General features: G+C 47.8%; 1 protein-coding gene and 1 long non-coding RNA gene across 17 annotated transcripts in view; one reads left to right on the plus strand and one right to left on the minus strand.

The window, feature by feature from the left end:
* The window catches only part of MTCL1 (microtubule crosslinking factor 1), a 142,247-nt gene extending 136,258 nt beyond the window's left edge, over positions 1–5,989 (minus strand). For 5 of the 16 annotated variants that reach the window (XM_070629491.1, XM_070629490.1, XM_070629479.1 and 2 more), the window contains exon 1: positions 4,535–5,986. In XM_070629491.1, coding sequence (XP_070485592.1) covers positions 4,535–5,599 — 1,065 coding nt within the window. In that variant the 5' untranslated portion in view covers positions 5,600–5,986. Of the gene's footprint in view, positions 1–4,534 lie in introns of all 16 variants that reach the window. The other 11 variants (XM_070629492.1, XM_070629480.1, XM_070629482.1 and 8 more) reach the window with 4 other exon arrangements.
* A 1,696-nt stretch (positions 5,990–7,685) lies between these two features.
* Positions 7,686–18,906, plus strand: LOC139084796 (uncharacterized). The gene is made up of 3 exons (XR_011542548.1): positions 7,686–7,774; positions 18,311–18,407; positions 18,791–18,906. It is a non-coding gene; the product is annotated as an uncharacterized lncRNA (long non-coding RNA).
* Positions 18,907–19,851: the final 945 nt, after the last annotated feature.

Below are 19,851 nucleotides of genomic sequence, written 5' to 3' on the forward strand. Positions count from 1 at the left end.
TCTTTCAAATTTTGGAAGTAAATGAAATCTTGAAGTAGTCTGAAGCTCTCCAACCAGTCCCCTTTGCCTACATAAAACCAATCAACCCTACCACATATACCAAATCAGGGGAAGAGGAGGAAACAGGTGTGCAGTACAGTAAACGAAGATTCAAATGAAATGTTATGATGAAAACCTCTAGAGAACAGTTTTATCCACAAACATAAAACAAAAACAGAATCTATGCTCTAATAGTATGTATAAGTGATGAAAACTCTTGATCAGACTGACAATTGTATTCAAATCTTAATCTCCTTTAAAAAAACCAAAATCAATAAGTAGCTCTATTTTAATAACTCCTCTTTAAAGAGACCCAATTTGGACAGTAGGAGCAGTCATCTGGCTACTGTTGCAATAATTCCATCTTCTGGGAGCTGCAGACAGGAACTATTGTCTGCTGTAATATACAAATAATCCACCTCATTTCCCTACAGACAATGGACATGTCTCCGCAGAGTGCCAGCTGTAGCTAAGGCGCAGGGGCTGCTGCCATTGTTTACTAAGGGACAGTTCCCCCAGCAGCTGAAGGGTTCCACGGCCCTGGTCTCCATTATCTCGCCACCTAAGATTACGACAGCCGCTCTTCCACCAGCTGAATAAAGAAAGGGTGTGGAAAGCGAGATGTCAGGAAAGAATAGGAATACTGTCCACTGTTTCGCTTCCAACAAAAAGGGAGGAGAGGCAGGGGGCAGGAGAGGGAAGGAGGAGCTGAAGCACTTAGCTGCTGACAACTGCTTAGTCTTGCCTCAGAGTGTCCCCGCCTCCGGGTCACGTTGAACGCCTGGGATCCAGGCAGCCAAATTTAACAAAACCATTTCAGAGCTTGAAACTCAAAAGACTATCTCAGGTGAGAAACAGGAAGGTAAGAGCGGTGATGCACTGCAACCCAGAAAACCAAAATGACCTCACCAATGATCTCCCTTAGGAAATCATTCCTCGCAAAGAATCCAGCGTTATCTGCTCATCTGCTCTTGTAGCTAGCACTGACTTCATTTTAACCAAAAATAATTCTTAAGAAATAACTGAAAAAGCAGAGCAAGAATAAGCAGCTCTTTCCGACACCAACCCTCGCCCGTCCTGCAGGGCACAGGCGCTTCAGAGGACATGACCTGGGTGCTGTGAGTGCATCACCAGGAACGTGAAAAGCGTTTTCAAAACAGGCCAGTAAACTCAATGTGATTAAACGCTCCTGAAAAGCCTGGGGAAACAGAGAACATAATTAAAATGTTCACAATGAGCACTACGGCTTGTCTGATTGTCTCAGAGCACTCGAGCAAAACAGTGTGGCAGGCAGGCAGGGAGCAAACACACAATCAGCACCCAGTCCAAGTCTGGATCGTCAACACACGGGCCTGGGTTTGGTTTAAGAAAGAAGCAAAGGCCTTTGGATATCTGAACTCAACTGCTCACCTTAATTTCTGAACACTTCCAAAGACATTTGAGTTCATCAGAGCTAAAGGGACAAGAGTGCTTTTCTGACCGGATTTTCACACAAAAAGCCAGCAACCTGGATTGAGTAATTTTGCATTTGTCACCTAGTCGCTTGGTGCCCTTTGATCAAGGCAGAGAAGGAAGAGAAGGCAGGCTCAGGGAGGGCCCCACACAGCTCCACAGAGACGACAGAAGGCATGCACTTCTCTGTTGACATTCGCTACTTTATAAAAATACAGCAGTCTGGCTAAAAACCAAGAGAATTCCACCTGAATGTCCTGATCAATGAGACATCCTCCTCTGGTTGGAGGCCTTACTTTCCTGCTCGATTACTCCTATGTCATTTCCAGCTCAGAAACTGTGATGTCAGTCTTCTACAGCAATGGTGACAGAACTCAGGAAAGAATGTAATAGTTAACGTGGTCACAATCCTTGAGAATATACCAACGTAAAAGTTCTGGGAGGAGTCTCTTCCTGATACATGTGAATAGAAGGATGCTCTTTCTAATCGCCAGGGTTCTGTGCCACATCCCCTAAGAAAGCAGGAGGTCAAGGATGCACTTTTATCTATCACCTAAAAAAACTACCACTGAGCAACCAGAGCAACAAAAAGAAAAGTTTCGACTTATAACATGCACGCTCCAAACACCATGTGCAAAGGCATGCCTGCTGCGTCTGCCTCAGGAGGTGACAGAGGCTCCCAGCCTGATTCTGCTCAAGTGGGCAGGCTCACCGATCTTTAGAAAAGTCTACCAGGATTGCTGTGTTTCTTTCCCAAATTGAACTACTGTAATTTGAGCTTTTGAATAACCCAACATGTAACTCACACATGTATTTGCAATCATTCTTCTGGTCTCCTAGCCTTCTTCAGAGCTCCTCTGCCCACTTCTCTCTCCTGCTGTCAGAGGAAAAGCTGGAGATGGACTCAGGCACAGCAAACGGCTGGCCGTGACACTTTCTCCACAGGAAACGGCAATTGAACATTTCCTACAAATTAAACACTGCCAGTGGGCTTTATATGACCATTTGTATACAGGCTAGTGGAGAGGCGTTCATTATGGCCCTTTCACCTAAAAAGAAAAGAGGTCGTCTAGAAAAGCTAAACATTGGGAACACTTTGAGTTAATAAAATAACTCTAAAGCAAGCAGTGTACTCTGAGAAAAGCAGCCTGGCAGGAAAGAGAGACGCAGCCTGGCACAGGGAAACAAGCAAAGCCTCCGGAGGCGGTAAAAACAGAAGCTGCCCCACCCACTAGCTGTATGATCTTGGGCAAGTCATTAAGGCTTCTGAGTTCTCAGCATCCCTGTCTATGAAATTGGGGTTATAATAAATATAACAACAATTATATCCAATATTGCTGTGACGATTCACTGAAATATCAAATACACCCGATCAGACGCCCGGGTCAGATACCTATTTCATCCCCTGAGAATCGAAAAATGTGAAAAGATAAAGCAAACAGCCAGTTACCCGGAAATGAATCCTGAAATGTCAGACTGGCTACCTTAACAACTTTCTTTTAAAAAAACCTCAATTTTCTGTTGCTTAGCAGCCATGATTTACATAAACATCAATCAGAAACACTGTGGGTCACGGATTATGCTAAGCGTTCCTGCTGCAAAACTGAACAAGACCATCTTTCTCGCCTACAGGGAGCTTACATTTGTTAAAGATTTACAAAAGTGCTGATCTCTCAAGAGAGTCACACACAACACAGTTGCCCTTTCTCTCAACACCTCTGAATTTCACTGTTGTGACAGAAGAGTAGTATCTGAAACATCTCCCTCCAGACCCAGCCTGCTCTTCTCTCACCTGTCCCCTGGTCTGCCTCACTGTTACCTCCGCACTGGATAAACAACTCCTGGGCTCGCCGCTTAGAGCCACTCCTCATGAGAAGTTGAGGACTAGGACTACTGCAGTCAACTGACTCCAGTTGGAACTGCACACTTCACCACCATTCACCTTAAAGGCCCACACACTTGGTCCCAGCGGCCAAAAACTGGGCCTCGTTAGGGTAGGTTCAGCACTTGCTGAGAAATCAGCGCAGATCACAAACCCAGTGATAAAGGAGGGCAAGCAAACTGGTTTGGGAAGATACATGTTACCCTCTCAACAGAAACATGAGAAGGTTTATACCACTAGCCTGTGGATTACAATAGATTAAAACTGTTGCCCTCAATACAATCCCCTTATTTTCTCTCAAGTCACCTTGACTGTCTTGACCCCCCAAAACTGTCTAAACCCTCTGTTCTGTAGCACCATCCCTCCTCCTCCCAGAAAAACCAGTCAGATTGAGCGCCCCAAAGCTACCAAGACTGAGAGGCCACTGTCTGCAGGCCCTGCCAGAAAATATTCAGAGATAGGGTGGCAGAGGTTGCGATTCCCTCGAAAGTTGCTGGCGTGTGGAGGGAACCAGTGGCCTCTCCTGACACGGAAAAGTCTGCTCGTGGACGCTTACAAAGGACTGACCAGCAAAACACTGTGGCCCCTCAACCCAGGCCACACGCAGGGGACCCCTGAACTTAGGTTTACCATCGTAAACAGCGGAGCCCCCTCTGCCTGTGCTGTCTGAGCCCTCAGGAAGACACTGAGGGCGCTGGTTGCTGTAACTGCAGGAGAAGCAGCAGGCGCATCAGCAGCCTGGGCCACCGCACCCTCTGGAACCGACACACACCCCCACGTGGCCCGGACCAGAGCTCCTTGGCTAGGGATAACCCACTCCCACAGGTGAGGATGGGCAGGTATGTGGGGGTCGACTGTGTATCCAAAATGTGACTATAACCATCTCTTCCCCAGGAGCAAAAGCATCAGCAGAGAGAAAAAAGAATTTCTAGAAACAAGAAAAGCTAAATGTGTCGAGAACCAGCCCGGACCTACAGGTCTTCTTGTCCTTTTAGAAGTTTTGACTTAAGTTCCCAATGCCCAGCGTAGGTGGGGGCAGACAAGTGAATGGCAAAAGAGGGAAAGCGCTTGTCAGCACCCGAAGCGGGCTCGCGAGTCCCGGCTCGCACCCAGACCCTCCGGGGCCGCCTCCGGGACACCTCCGGCAGAGCCACTGCTTACCTTGAGATAGTCATTCTCCGAGCGAAGCTCCTCCATCTCCCGCAGCAGCTCCTCCTCCTCCACCGCCGGTACCAGCTGGGGTTGATCGCCCGAGCCGGGCTCCTTGGGGTTCCCGGGTAGAGTTTGCTCCAGCAGCACGCGCTCCCCGGCATCCTCCGCCAAGCCGGGCGCCGAGGACGCCGCGGGGACCCCGCCCGGGCTGCTCCGACCCCCGAGGCAGACGCCGGAGGCGGTGGGTACGGCGAGGAGCGCGGAGGGCTCGGGGCTGCCGGGCGGCGCCCCCCGAGCTGCGGGGCTCGCAGTAGGGGCTGCTCGCAGGGGTTCCCGGTCGCTGGAACCCGTGCCGGACTCGGCGTCGCTGCTGGCGGCGGGGAGCAGGCGCTGCTCATCCGACAGGGGTTCGGAGGGGCAGTCCGAGAGGTCAGAGCTGCTGTCGGTGTGGCTGATGCGCGAGCCGGGGGCCGGGGAGCCGGCCGCGGAGGTCACGGCGAGGATCACCGAGGGGACCGGGGCGGCGGGGGTGGGGAGCCCGGCCGCGCGGGCGGGGAGCGTCCCGGAGCCACGTTTGGCCTTGCGGCCCTTGGCAGCGGTGGGCGGTGGCTCGGCCCCGGGCGGCAGCGGCTTCCCGGCCCGGGGCAGAGGCTCGGCGGGCGCCGCGCGCGCTGCCCTCCTGGGGCCCGGAGCGGCCTTGGCGCCGCCCGCTGCCCTGGCCCCGGCGCCCGGCGGCGGCTTGTCCTTCGCGCCCGGGGCACCGCCGCTGCGCCGGGAGAGGCGGCCGGGCGCGGCCAGGGGCACCGGCGAGGGCGGCGCCTTGCCCGCGAGGCTGGGCGAGCGCGGGGCGGCGGGCGCCGGGGCTCGGCCCGGGGAGGGGGCGGCCGGGGCTGGGCCGGGCGCGGCGGGCCGGCCGTGCAGGTCCTTGAGGAACGGTCTGGCGGGCGAGGGTGCGCGGTGCAGCCGCCTCCGCTCGGCCAGCGGGTGGAGGTGATGGTGGCGGTGGTGCTGGCCGGGCGGCTGCGGCTTCGCGTCCGGCGCGCCGCTGCCCGCGGGGCCATTCAGCGTCTCCATGGCCGGGGCCCGGGCCGCGAGCAGCAGCTCGGGCGGCAGCTGCTCCGGGCGGCGGCGGCGGCGGCGTGCAGCCTCCCCGCGCGCTCGCTCATCACTGTCCCCCAGCCCCGCCCGGTCTGCGCCCCGCGCTCCCGCGCCGCCGCGGCCCCCCCGCCCCCGGGCCCAAGGATCCCCGCGGGGCTTGCAGCCGCCGTCGCCTCGCTCTCCCCTCGCTGAGGTCACCGCCACTCGAGTTCTCCCGGCGCAGCGGCGCGGCAGCTCCCTGCCGCTCGCATCCCCTGGACGCCGCGGTCCGGGCTCGCGGGTCCGTCGCCCGGCAGCGGCGCGGGCGGCGCGCTCCCTGCTCCCGCGTCCTGCTCCCCGCCCACGGCCCGCCCGCCGGCTCCGGCCCGCGTCCGTCCCCGCCCCCGCCGCTCCCGGCGGAGACACTGCACGCGCGCTCCCCGCCCCCGGCGCCCCGCGCCCAGTGCCCCGCGCCGCGTGCGCATGTCCCGCCGGCTGCCAGCCGGCGCCGTGGTGGGGGCGGGGCCTGCGCTCCCCCGGGGCTCCGGCGCCGGCTGCGTCCCCAGCCCTCTCTGCCCTGGGACCCTCCTTGCTTTCTGAGGCCCCAGAGACAGTGCCAGGAGCTGGGGAGGGGGGGAAGCAGCAGAGGTGAAGTGGAGGGAAGGGGCGGGCCCGGCCACTTGGGGGAGACGCGGGGGGGAGGTTCGGGAGGCGTGGGTGGGCCCCTCTGTAGTGTGTGCCGCGGGGCGCCAGCTGTCCCTCGGTTGACCAACGCCCCCCACAGGCCCTTCATCCAACCCCGGCCTCCCAGGGCCGGGTAGTTCCCCCTCCCCCACTGCACTCTCAAAGCTGCGCCGGGAGGCCACCCTCCTTTAAGGATTGCTGGTACCCGGTGCAGCTATCGCGTCAGAACGGGCACGGCGCTCCACAGTTGGCACCCGCAGCGGCCTCCGGAGCTCAAAGAAGGAGGAGCTGCTGTAGAAATAGGAGAAGCAGCTCCCAAGCTCGGGGTCAGAAAGGGCGCTCACATTTATAGTTCCGGCTGCAGGCCAGACACCGTTAGACGCTTCATGGCATTGTTTTATTCCATCCTTCTTAGTCCGAATTGGAATTAGTCTTCGTTAAGGACGAGGACATGGGTGCAGGGGGGTGAAGTCGGCCCCTAGCCAGGACTTGGCTGGGTCGGGATTCACACCCAAGTCTGGAATTCTCAATCCTGCGCGCTATCCGCTCAGAGAACAAGGAGCTTGAGTCTAACTTGGGCCACTGACCTTCTTGAACCTCAGTTCCCTCGTCTGTATACTTAGGAAATACTGCCACCTGAGTGTTTGTGGGGATTAAATGAGCAAATACGAGAAAACACTGTGTAAACTGTAAAGTGCCTCTCAACTATCCTTGAGGCAGTTTTTGTGCCAGGCGTTGGATGTTGGGCAGTACTCAGAGGAATAAGGCCCAGCCTGTGGAGACTAGGTTTTGGAGAAGGCAATCATTACAAGTTGCTGGGAGGGCGCTCTCCCGGCCCGGCCCGGGGAGGTTGGAGTTCCCCCGAAGGGAGGTTGGTCTCCTGGGTGAGTGCCCAGGACTTGCCAGAGCAGAGGCTGTAGGTGAGATGACGCTGGAGGGTGGTCGGACCGAGTGTCCTGCGGCGGAATCTGGACGTTGTCCTAGAGGCTGGCGGAGCCCTCCGAGGATTCTGATCTTATTTGCTTAGAAAGATCCCACCCGCAGCGGCAGCAGCAGGAGAGAGAGGCCGATGAGGGGGAGCTGTGGCAATGTGCACAGATGAGGGAGCCGTGGTAGTAGCGGTAGAGAAAACGGGACAGACTTGCGAAGATAAAAGGAAAACTAACAACTAGAAGGACCTACAACTAAGATATACAACTATGTACCGGGGGGATTTGGGGAGATAAAGCAGATTTTTAAAAAAATGGAAACTAGACTCCAAAGTCTGATCTTAACCACAAATTACCCTCCTTAGCTACCTCCTTCAAAAAATGCAGGATAAAGTGATTTTTTTACAAATAAAAATCCTGTAAGTCAGCAGAGCCGTCTTCCCAGAAGACGTCCTGTCTGCTTCTTCTTAGATCCCCGCGGAGATGCCTTCCACGTCCTGTGACCGAGCTCTGGAGGACGCTGGGACCTCGTCTGCTCTGCTGCTGTCTCTCGTTTCATGTGAGTCCTTTATGTGGCAGTTCCTCTGAATGTGTGACAGCACACACAAAGTATAATCAGTACTGAATCTCCTTTGACTCGATATCTAATAAGAGCACAGCCATGTTTCGTGGAGTATTTGGAGAATGCCACAGAAGGGCTGGAGAGGTGCCCCGCCGCCACGCCCGGCCAGCTCCCCGCTAGAGGGCGCCCTAACTGTCCCCTTCTGGAGCCGACCATTAATCAGAAAGGGGCCGCTGTGGGTCTCCGGAGCACAACTGAGTGGAACTCGGGGTCCAGGAGCTGCACTTAGAACTTCCTCCAGAGACCCATAGTCTCCGTCACCCTCACATTTCTAAAGAACTACGTCCAGGACTCTTAGCACAAGCTTGCCACTCCTCATACCACATATAACCATGCAAAAGGCCACCTTAAAAGGGTTTCAGTAAGTTAGTCTTCCAAAAATATTAGCCAGATGACCATTCGCTTTGCAGCCAGCTTCCCTTTCCCTCAGCTAGTAAGTCAAACAAAACTCCTACTCCGAATTATTAGCCTGGCAATTGTTCCAGCTGGCCCTTGGCAACCAGGTGTTCAATAATGCTTTCTTTGTTTTCCAATCTTCAGTGAATTATAGGTATAAAGAGATGTCTGCTTACATATTAAATGTTTTTAATGTCACATGTGATTTAAAAATCTTTTTGTTGTTGAATCACGTTAATCTAAAGGCATTAGGGGGCTTACTATTTAAAGGAACCTTAAAGAGCTTTATTCTGGAAAACAATAAAATCTAGTATGGGTGTGCCTGTTTGGATTTGTCTGCCCTCAGACTGAGTTCTTGCCCTTCCCTGACTCACTCTGTATAGAGGGGGAATAGCCCATAAGGGTTGGTTTTCCAGGTTCCTGGGTTTGCTGGCTGGGTTTGGCCAGTGGGAGGCATTGTGGGAGATTGGCGTGTAACAGCAAGGGAGAAACCAGTGTAGTGTTTCTTACCTTCCCTGTCTGCCTCAAGTGACTTCTTCAGAGATGCTGGGTCTCCTTTGTGGACTGGCTTATTGGGGTTCCAGTTTTCACTGGATGACCTGCTCCGTCTGGTGACTTTACCTCCCCCCGTTGCCTCTCAGGTGAGGGTGGTGGTGGCTTCCTGTGGTTGCAAATCTCCCATCACTTCAGTGTCCCCTGTTTGGAGCTTGATTCCTCCCCCACCTCTGTGACGCATTCCCAGCAGTGTAATCCCTGTGTTGTAAGTCCTTGCACTATACTCTAGGGTTCCGATTTTCTCATTCTTCTGCCGAGGCCTAATTGTAATAAGTAGTTGAGTATGACTGAATCCGTGACCTTCTTGTCAAAGAGCAGTGAGGTATGGTGACAGGAGGCATCGACAGCAGGTAAGTATGGGTTCAAATCCTGCCTAAGTCATTTGCACTCTGTGTGCCCTTGCGTCTTATTATCAATATCACCATCACTGTTATTGTTTAATACCAATGGAATAATCTTCAACACTCTTTAAAATAAGAGTTGAAACTTGGAGTGTAAGTTAGAAATCTAGTCTGTGTCTGTACCATTATATAAAGAGAAACAATTTTTTTTTCCGCTTTGTTTGACTCATAGAAGAAAAAATACGACTTAGGCCTGCGTGTCCCTTACTGCTCTGTACTCACAGGCAGTACTATATGCAGAATTCTGCATCCTCAAAACCTTGTCCAAACCTAGGGACATATCTATTTTCCAGTTTTTTTCCCTTATTTTAACACAAAAGCACATTTAGAATATCAAATCTTTCTCATTTAAATAATAAGAAATTATCCTCTTTGAAAAGAGTGGAAAGGAGAGGAGATTTTTATCAGAGTGGGCAATTTTTTTGGTGCTTCAGGAAAGTTAGGGTTAAAAAAGGACAATGTGAATTCAGGTGGCCCTCCTGCATTTGAAGCTGATGCGTCCAACCCCAGGATGCGGGCAGGGTGCCTCCCAGCTCCTCTTGCAGGGTTACTGCCAAAATGCCATGTGGGACCTAGAAAAGGCCAGTCCTGCAAGGCCCCGCTGACTCCTTCTCATGAGCAGATTGGCAGCTGTGTGTGGTAGTGGTGGTGGTGGTAATGATGACAGCGTCAGAGGCTCTTAAACCTTGAGGGCATTAAAATCACCTGGTGAGCTTGTTCAAAAAAATGCAGATGATATGGCCACATGCCCCAGAGAGTTGATTTCAAAGGTGTGGAGTGGAGCCCCAGAATCTGTATTTTTAACAAATACTTTTGATGCAGATAACCCCTGACCGCACTCTGAGAAACACTGTGTTAGTATTAGTAACACACAGCTCCAAGTGTCATATGCTTGTCATTTGCATTTTCTCTTGGTTCCTTTTGAAACTCCGTTTAATGCTGTGTGTGAAAATCTGGATGATTGAGATGAGGAGGTTTCAATAAAGATGTACTCAGTTAAGACTGAACTGGACACATGTCCCGCCAAAGGGCTCTCGTCTCCCTCTGATCTGAGAACCTGGAGGAAGGGTATAGATGAGAGGAGCAGGAGGGCCTTTGGCTCCTGAACAGTGCTTCTCAGTGAGGGTGGAAGCAGCCTCTAGGAGCATTTGGGAAGTTTGTGGAAGTATTCTTTGTTGTCACTGCTGTTGGATTGGGCAGACTAGTGGAATTTGGGGGGGGGGGGGGGCGGAGTCAGAGATGCAAGATGTCTGCAGGATGCCCAGAGAAGAATTGTTCCACATGCTGCACGACTTCCAGACAGCCTTCTGAAACACTGTGTAGGTTAGAAAATATATATGTTTATCATTATCTGAGCCCAGAATGTAACTGTTTGTCTTAGTCTGTTCTGGCTGCCATAACAGAACACTACAGACTGGGTGGCTTATAAACAATAGAAACTTATTTCTCACAGATCTGGAGGCTGGAAGTCTGAGCTCAGAATGCCAGCATGGTTGGGCTCTGGTGGGAGTCCTCTCCCGAGTTGCAGGCTGCCTGCCATCTTCTCGTGTCCTCACATGGTGGAAGGGGCAAGGGAGCTTTCCGAGGTCTTTTGTAGGGGCACTGATCCCATCGTGCTGCACCATCGTGAGCTGCTCATCTCCCAGAGCTCCCCCTCCTAACACCATCCCCGTGGTCGTCAGGATTAAACATGAAGTTGGGACAAGGGGTATGGATGTTTGTTCTATAGCACTGTTTGACACATAAACATGGTACTCTGACATAGGAATGCAGCTGCAATAGGAATCAAGAGTGGACTTCATTTTATTTGGAGATTTACAATGAGTTTTTTATGTTTGATCATTTCATCGATGGCAGTGCCACTCAAAGTATTTGAGTCATCAATATAACACACCTGTATTTGTCTGCATTTTAGCAGTTGCCTCTATGTATAGAATCTGACTACTTCATTATATATATTTCTAGTATATTTGTACCTAAGCTTAAATGTTGAATACATATTTTTTTGTTATAAATGTTTTTGTTGTTGTTTTCTGTTTTCTGAGGAAGATTCACCCTGAGCTAACATCCATGCCAATCTTGCTCTATTTTGTATGTGGGTCACAGCCACAGCATGACTGCCAAGAAGTGGTGTAGGTCCACACTGGGAACTGAACCTGGGCCAGAGCGGAGCCCACTGAACTTAACCACTAGGCCACGGGACCAGCCCTAAGTTATGTTCTTTATTATTTCTCTTTTGTATTACCAGTAGAGCATTATATTGATTTTTAAAAATACATGTACAGGGGAGTGATACACACACACATAATGATTCTCATTTCATGAAAGTAAGAGACATTTGTAAGAAAAGAGGGCTATGCACTGCTGTAGTTGAGAACCACTGCTCCCGCCTACAAAGATCTGAGATGTCTTGGAGGGCGCCCCAGTGGTGGGTGTTGGGATAGCATCCCTTCCTTGCACTGGAGAAAATAGCAGAATCTAGGTGTGTGAACCCCCAGGAGATAGGAGTGGGGGTGGTGATTCTTCAAGGCCTTCTTTCATTAAAGGAGGCAGTGTTCTCTTAGAGAAGCTCTTGGCACGTTTGCTAAACTTGAAATTAAAAATTGGGGGTCCTTTCCTCTTACAACATAACTGCTCAAATTCTTTAGATTCTTTTTTTTAACTATTTTGGAATTCTAAGCTTGATGCACATGGAAAATATGTTGTTAAATAAGGAAAACTAATCAAAGTTCTCTACCTTTCCTGGTCAGCAGCATGTGTACTCTGAAAACTTCAGGGAGATTAATGGGTTATGTTGTCACCCTTTTCGTTTAGAGCATTGCACACTTCCCCATGCAGATTCTGAAATGCACAGCATGTCTGTGTGTGCTTTCATTGTAGTTCACCATTGTTTATTTCTCTACCTATGGAGTTACCAGCCTTCAAAACAGAAATGGAGAGTTGAAACAGAAGATGCCAATAACCATTTCTTTCTGCCAGCTCTGGCTTTCCTGCCCAACTTTAATGCTCATCTTTACCTACAAAATAAGAGCAGATTTACCTGGAAAGCAAAAGTACAGTAACAGATTTATAGAAGGTTCATAGCAGATGGTACTTATGAAATGAGTCTCCTGAATAACGCAGGAGATAGGACACTGATAAGATTACATATAAAAACACAGTTTAATTGTTATTTCTACGTAAAATTACTGCCAAGCAAATGTTACCAGTGAGAAGACAGAGCAATGTGAGTTCTATGCCCAGTCACGATTTGTTCAGTTATATTGGACAAAATAGCTCAATCTTCCTGGGCCTTCAAGGCCTCATCTATAAAATTAGGGAGTTGAACTTAAATAAGCTTTAATGTACGTCCCTGCTTAATGGATCTGAAGTTTAAGGTGAACTTGTACTATTTTAACACTTAGTCAACATGGGATTTTCCATAGTGAACTGTAGGTCCCCTCTGTTCATTCTCAGACAAAATGTACCCAAAGAATATAAACTAATTTCAGTAGAACAAAAGCATAATTAAGAAGGCTAATATGGAATAAACATGACAAGCGTTAGTCACACATACTCTTGATTACCCTATTGGCGCCGACTGTTGAGAGTTAATCATGTTTTTAAGTGGTTCTCAGTATTATTACTTAGAATAAGTCCATTTCATATTTGCTTCTTTAAATATCGCCTACAGGATCTAAGAATTTGACAGCAGAAAGAGGCCCTAGAAAGCATTTGTGGTCCTCTCGTCTGTCAGCCCCTATCGAGGAAACCCCGTGACTGCTTTCACCACTGGTTGTTATTATGAAGCTGTCCTTCCTTCTATAATCAGGGTGATCATATGATTTACCATCCAGACCATAGACTATTTGAGAATGAAATGGGGCGCTATCAATGACTGCAAGAGACAACAGGTATGAACGGGACCTGGCAGCAGCTCAGAGTGTGGTCACCCTATGAGTGATGTACACCCCTCAAGGTGAGAATGTCTCCGAGTTGGATCAGATTGACTCGTCTTTATATCCACCTACACTAAGAAGATATGAAGACTTTTCATTTTGTTCAACTCTTTCAAATATAATTGGGATAGAAGATGCTAAAGAAACTTCACAGCCTGTTCATCCACTTTCTCGTTTATACACTCATTCATTTGAAGATTATTTATTGAACACCTTCTAAAATTCTAGGATATATATAGGTATTGGAAATAGCAGGGATGAAAAAACATGGCATCTACATTTATGGGGCTCATAGTCTCACATAGAAAATATTATGAAAAGAGAAAAGCTACCCCTGACATCTGGAGCTGGCCTCCACCACCGCCTATGCCTCCTTGTTCCTATGATCTGGACTGACTCTCAAAGCTAGCCCTGGCATGCTCCTGTTAAACTTAAATAATGTCACAGAACCTCAACATCAGACAAGGCCACTTTGGGACCATGTTAGATCAAGACAAAAACAAGACCACTCCATAGTATGTCCGAACACAGACAAAACACAAACATTTTCTAAACCACGGAAATGACCAAACATCCCTCTCTCCCAGCAATTTGAGTGACTGCTGCTTCTTACTAATTACAGCTTTAGCCTTGCTCCACCCAATCATAGAATTACCCGACTCCCTGACAGCAACCAATCCACAGCAAAGCCCCACGTCATTGAACCGGCCCCAAAATTATCCTGCACAAGTCCAAATCCATGTCCTTTCCGACACTCTCTTACTGAGGGCTCCCCGTAGTGTCCGTTCTCCCTCACTACTGTGAGCAGTGAACCCAACTTACTCAACCACAGGTGTGTGTGTGCCTGGTGAGTTGATAATTACAGCTGTCAGCATAAGGCAAGGAATCAAATGAAGCCATTATCTGTTTTACAGATATATGAATATGCAAAACATAGTTGTTGTGCTTTAATGGGTCTCGTTTCTCCCTGGAAAAGACTGCATAAATATTGAAAAAAACCCAGAAGTGGAATAGCTGGATCATATGGTATTTCTATTTTTAATTTTTTGAGAAGTCAGATGAGAATGACAATTACCGTATGACTTCACTCATGTAGATCAATAAACAAAAACATGTAGAGATGGAGAATCAGATTAGTGGTCACCAGAGGGGAAGGGGATGAGGGGAGGGCAAAAGGAGTAAAGGGGCCCATCTGTCTGATGTTGGATGGAAACTAGACTTCTGGTGGTGAACACGGTGTGGTCTATACAGAAGTCGAAATATAATGATATAATGATGTACACCTGAAATTTATATAACGTCATAAACCAATGTGACCTCAAGAAAATAAAAAATGAAAGTAATGATATTGAAAAAACATTGTCAATATAGTTAAAGGCTATAAGTCTCTGAGCAGCTAAACCTGCTCATTGATTGCCCAGGTCGAAGCCTACTTTGGAGATGATGCTGAATGGAAAGTCTTTTAGCTCCACGAATTTCTTCTGTTCTACAGTGAAGCCAGGTTCTCATCTTTTGCACCAACAGAGTGCCATAATCTAGGATACAGCATTCAGTGATTCCATGAACTCCCAAGTCCTTTCTGCTATGCATCTGAATTTGTGTTTATTTATTTCTATTTTCCCTGCAGGATGCCTGTCAAATATAATCAAGGAGCTCCTAGTGTAAGTTTGGAAATTTATCAAGTAATGAAAAATAAAATAATCAAAGAAGCTTAGAAAGAGCAGATAAAGAAAATAAAACTTTATTGCTTATTCAACCTTCCAAAGGAATGAAACACGGTATTTGAAGGATATAATTGTTTTCATCCATAAAAGGATAAATGAAATAGAATGAAATGGGCTATCTCCAAAAGTACAATTGCGAGTTCTTTGGGAGGGTGTTGCCCAGGCCGACAGCTGTCTTTCAAGGGTGCTGTAGAGAAGTTTCTTGGCCGGGAAATGGGCTGTCTCTCAGCTCTGCAGTCATCATCTTGCTTTCTTCCCTAGAGCACAGCCTGCTCAAGTGCAGAGACACAGGGCAGAACAGAAGCCTGCACACAGTAGGTAGGTTGTGTGTCTTTGCCTGTAGTATGACTAAGATAATTGTCCCGTAGAGCAGGTCGGTGTCAGGAAGGAAGACAGCCAGGAACTGGCAGGTTAGGAGAGTTGCAAAGGCTGTTGTCATTATGATTTTCCTCTGGTCTTTATTCTTAAAGATGACAAAGAGATGTCATCTGTCATCTTGGAGAACATTCCACACATGTTGTGATTTTATACTATCATAAAAGTTGTCTTTCTCTTTCTTTTCTCACTCCCACTCGTAAAAGCATCTACGAATGCGTCATCAAGTTCAAGGGAGCCGTTACTTAGGACGACTTAGAGCCACTGTCTGCTTAAAGCTGTCTCTCAGGGTTGGCGCCCTTCCAGCTCTTCACTCTACAAGAGTCTAGAAGCTTAGACAACATTCCATCAAGTGAAACATTGTGGATTTCATCTTTGCTTTATTCACTGAAAGTTATAGAGACCAAGGCTTTCATTTATGCAACTTCTACATATCCTTCCAGGGGGAGAAGATGGGCCAGGAGTATAATTATCTCGTAGCTTTTTCAAATAGAAACTCATTTTAATCTCAATTAGTAAAGTGTAGAGAAATCAAAATCAAAAGCATCAGCAGTTAATACCTCCTAGACGCTGGAATTTTCAAAGTGAATGACAAAGCAGATTCAGGCCCTTTAAAGAATTTGTAAATTCAGGAACTGCTGAGACAGGCAAGTGCTTCTGCGGATTTTGAGGTGTGAAAAGTACAAAGAATCACAATGTACAACTTCTATATGAGCTTTGTGTCTTGTACCTCCTGAAATGGACATAAAGTTGAGAAGTGATGTCCTTAACTAAACCACAGTTGGTATTTTCACTATCACTTGGTCCTTTCTGTGAAACTCCAAGCAGCCCAGAACGCCTGCATTTCAACCGGGAATCCACCCATCGCTGTTTTCCTCTTGGGGAAAACGACAAGAACAAATGTAGCAAAACAAAGAAAAGCAAAAATTCAGCTAAGTTAAGACAACCAAATCATTTAAAACTGACAAAAGCTGACTGGCGTGGAAAATACAAATACTGAAGAAATCGCTCTGGTTTATGAAGGTAATCAGTAGTCAGTTACTGTACTGGGACCATTGAGTATTGAGACTCGCCCGATAGATTTTTGGCTTTGTGAAGTGGTCTCTGAGGACTGCTGCTTAGGAAAACAACTCACAGATGCTCTGTGACCCGTTCTTTCCATGGCTATTACTTTCATTCATTCATATTCACTTTTCATTTATTCTGCAAAAGACAGTGTTGTGACAGGTACCAAAATATCAAGAATGAAAAGGCCTGGGCCCCGCCCTTGAGAAGTTTATGATGAGACAGACATTAAAAAAATTAAAATACTGGGGCCGGTTAAGTGCGCATGTTCCGCTTTGGCGGCCCAGGTTTCGCCCTTTCGGATCCTGGGAACGGACATGGCACCGCTTGGCACGGCATGCTGTGGTAGGCATCCCACGTATAAAGTAGAGGAAGATGGGCACGGATGTTGGCTCAAGGTCAGTCTTCCTAAGCAAAAAGAGGAGGATTGGCGGCAGATGTTAGCTCAGGGCTAAGCTTCCTCAAAAAAAAAAAAAAAATTAAAATATTGAAAGAAAGTTGGTATAGTGGTAGTACCCAGGGCCAGCCACAAAATTTGCGGGGCTCAGTGCAAAATGAAAATGCAAGAGCCCTCGTTAAAAAGCATGGAAAAAAGCACCATTAGGTGTTCTCAAATATAAAGCTTTTCGTTTCTTCCATGGTCTCTCCCTCCCCTTGTCATGGTGGCTCCATTTCACCCCTAGGAAAGGTCCACAGTAGCTCTGATGGTTCCCTGGCACCTCAGCAGCAGGGAGCAGCATATGCTGGGCGGTGGTCAGAGTGTGCCGGGGGTGTGTGCATTCACATAGCACTTATGAATGCAAAGCCTGGCCCTGGCACTTCACAGTGTTGTGGTCTTTGGTGAATTACTTCTTTCCTTCTGCCTTGGTTTCTTCATCTGTAAAACTGGGAGGACAAGCATATCTAGGACCCATTATTCCATTTGATAAGGCCCGTTTGCTACCTCCACCATAAAGCCCCGTCAGACCTAACTACTTCCCTCTGTATGCTTTTGTTCTTGTTTCTTTTTTTAATTTGAAAACGAGAATACATGTTTATTATTTTCCAATGAGAAACAGAACTATGAAGCACATGCTTTGCCTGTATTCAGATTTACGTAGAAAGCTAAATTACTGTCAGAAAGTTGATTGGTGAGCATGGTCTCAGAGATACCGGCATTACAAAGCAATGATACGTTGCCTCATACGTTCATCCCCACCAGCAATAGCTAATCTTTATTCAGGTCTTGTTATATGCCAAGTATTATGATTCTAAATATTTATATGCTTTCAGATCTAATCCTCACAGTAACTCTATGAGTTAGGTACCATTATTATCCCCATTTAAGAAGCAAGAAAACTGAGGCACAGAGAGAGTAAGGAACTTATCCAAGGATACAAGTTGGCAATGCTGGGGCCTGGCCCCAGAGCCCAAGCTCTCAGCCACTGTGCTGTGCTATCTCAACAGAGAGACGCCTGCTGTGTGGACTCCATGCTGCTGCTCGCTGCGTCTTTTATTATGCACATTCATGCTGCTAGGCTGGCTTCCTGGGATACAACCTTTGCAGGAACACGGGATCCGTGTTTAGAAGGGCTCTATCCTTGCCTTAATGCTCTGCTGTTGCATTAAACTTGGAGTTCTTACTACATTTATCTTTGAACTGTGTTTTTAAAGGGCAGTCCAGTGGGACCATAGAGCCGGTGGATGAGCAGAGCAGACACACGCAACATGCGTGTCCGCTGTTCCTTGCCACCCCATCTGCATGCTGCACTGGTGACCCCTGAGCACAGCTTCCTGGGGGGTCCTCACTGCATGGAGTTAAGCGAGACTCAAAGCAAAGACAAGGTAGGCGTGTTTGTCCATGACTGAGTAGGCAAGGGCGCTGGCAGCTCTGAGAGGCCACACTTTCCTCTTGAATCAGAAACTGCTTTGACCAGAACTTGCTTTGAACACAGAAAGAAGGCAATGGAGTGCAAAGAAACATGAATGGCAAGGAACTCTATCATATTATTTCTTACTCGTTTTACCTCCCTGTATTAGCACTTCTGCTGAAAACGATGACACAAAAGGAAAGAGAAAGAAGATGAACCCACAGCCCCTTCTGCCATCAATCCTCCTTTCTCCTCGTAAGCTGAAGGTAGGGAGTGTGGGAAAATGTGCAAATGTCAAGAAGCAAAATTAAAACAGGTGAGTTAGGCTTAGGCAGCATTTCCACTGTTCTGGTAAGAGCAAGATACATACAAAGGTATGAGTTTTGAAACACAAATTGTGTAATTTCTGTGAATAAATGCTCATGTTTTTGCATTTAGAAAGTAGCATTGCACAATATAAAGATTTATGGTAAAATTCATGCTAATAATTTAACATCTTAATTTTTCTTTACTGAGAGCAACACTAAATAGCAAATAAAATCTTTTGTCACGAGATGTACACAGAGAGAGATGTCAGAGAGGCGGTTGAAAGGGAAGAACTAATGGTCATCAGGCAGATGATACCCGTCAATGTCTTGCTTCTTCACAGGAAATTTAATGCTAAATGTCTGCTTTCTGGGTTCAAAAAGCCAGGAGAATTTCTGGAATTTCCATTTGTGAGATGATGGCAAAAGGAAAGTTTTATATTTATCAGGAATCAGAGGCCTTTGGGAGTACTTGGAGTCCACAGAGGAAGGGTGAGTTGTGCTCAAACTAATTCTATATATGTTAAAACTTGAAAAGGTAGGGAAGGAATTTTTTTTTTTTTTGGTTAGGAAGATTGATCCTGAGCTAACGTCTGTTGCCAATCTTCATCTTTTTGCTTGAGGAAGCTTGAACCTGAGCTAACATCTGTGCCCATCTTCCTCTATTTTGTATGTGGGATGCCACCACAGCATGGCTTGATGAGTGGTGTGTAGGTCTGCACCTGGAATCTGAACCTGCAAACCCTGGGCCACTGAAGTGGAGCATGCAAACTTAATCACTATATAACCAGGCCAGCTCCTAAAGAGGTGGGGAAGCAATTTTTTAATTAAACATTTGAATAGGGCCATTGAGTGTGGAGCAGCACAACCCCCATATGGTGATCCAAGGAAATGCTTACCTTGAGCTCCTGAAATAACTGGCTGTCTTTAGATCCTGTCAGTAGTTTAAACGTGGTCGTGGGACAATGTTATTTGAGAGGATCAAAGGAGGAAGCAATTAGTTTCTTTGAGACGTGGAAAAACAGAAAGCATTAGGAATGAGGGAACCTACCTGTGATTTTCCAGTGTCCAGTCAATGACAATAGTGTGTTTGGGCCCGCTTCCCTTTGTGCTGCACGATGAAATAATCCGTGGACAAGGGCCAGCCTACCAGAATGCTCTTGGGTTGTGCTTACATGCTGTGGGGTGAATAAGAAGCATGACCTTGATGCATGCTTTCAAAAACTGTAAGTATCTCAGTCTCAGACGTTATCTGAGCACAGAGACAATGTGATTGGATCAAATGCTGATTTAACAAGATGTTTTAGGAAAGCCGTTGATAATAATAATAGCGTCATAGATGCAAAAATCATGTCATCAGGGTGCATGAAGTTATTGATGATTTTGCATGTGTGTGTGGAATTGA

Source organism: Equus przewalskii, chromosome 7 (assembly GCF_037783145.1).
Source record: "Equus przewalskii isolate Varuska chromosome 7, EquPr2, whole genome shotgun sequence".
Lineage (NCBI taxonomy): Eukaryota > Metazoa > Chordata > Mammalia > Perissodactyla > Equidae > Equus > Equus przewalskii.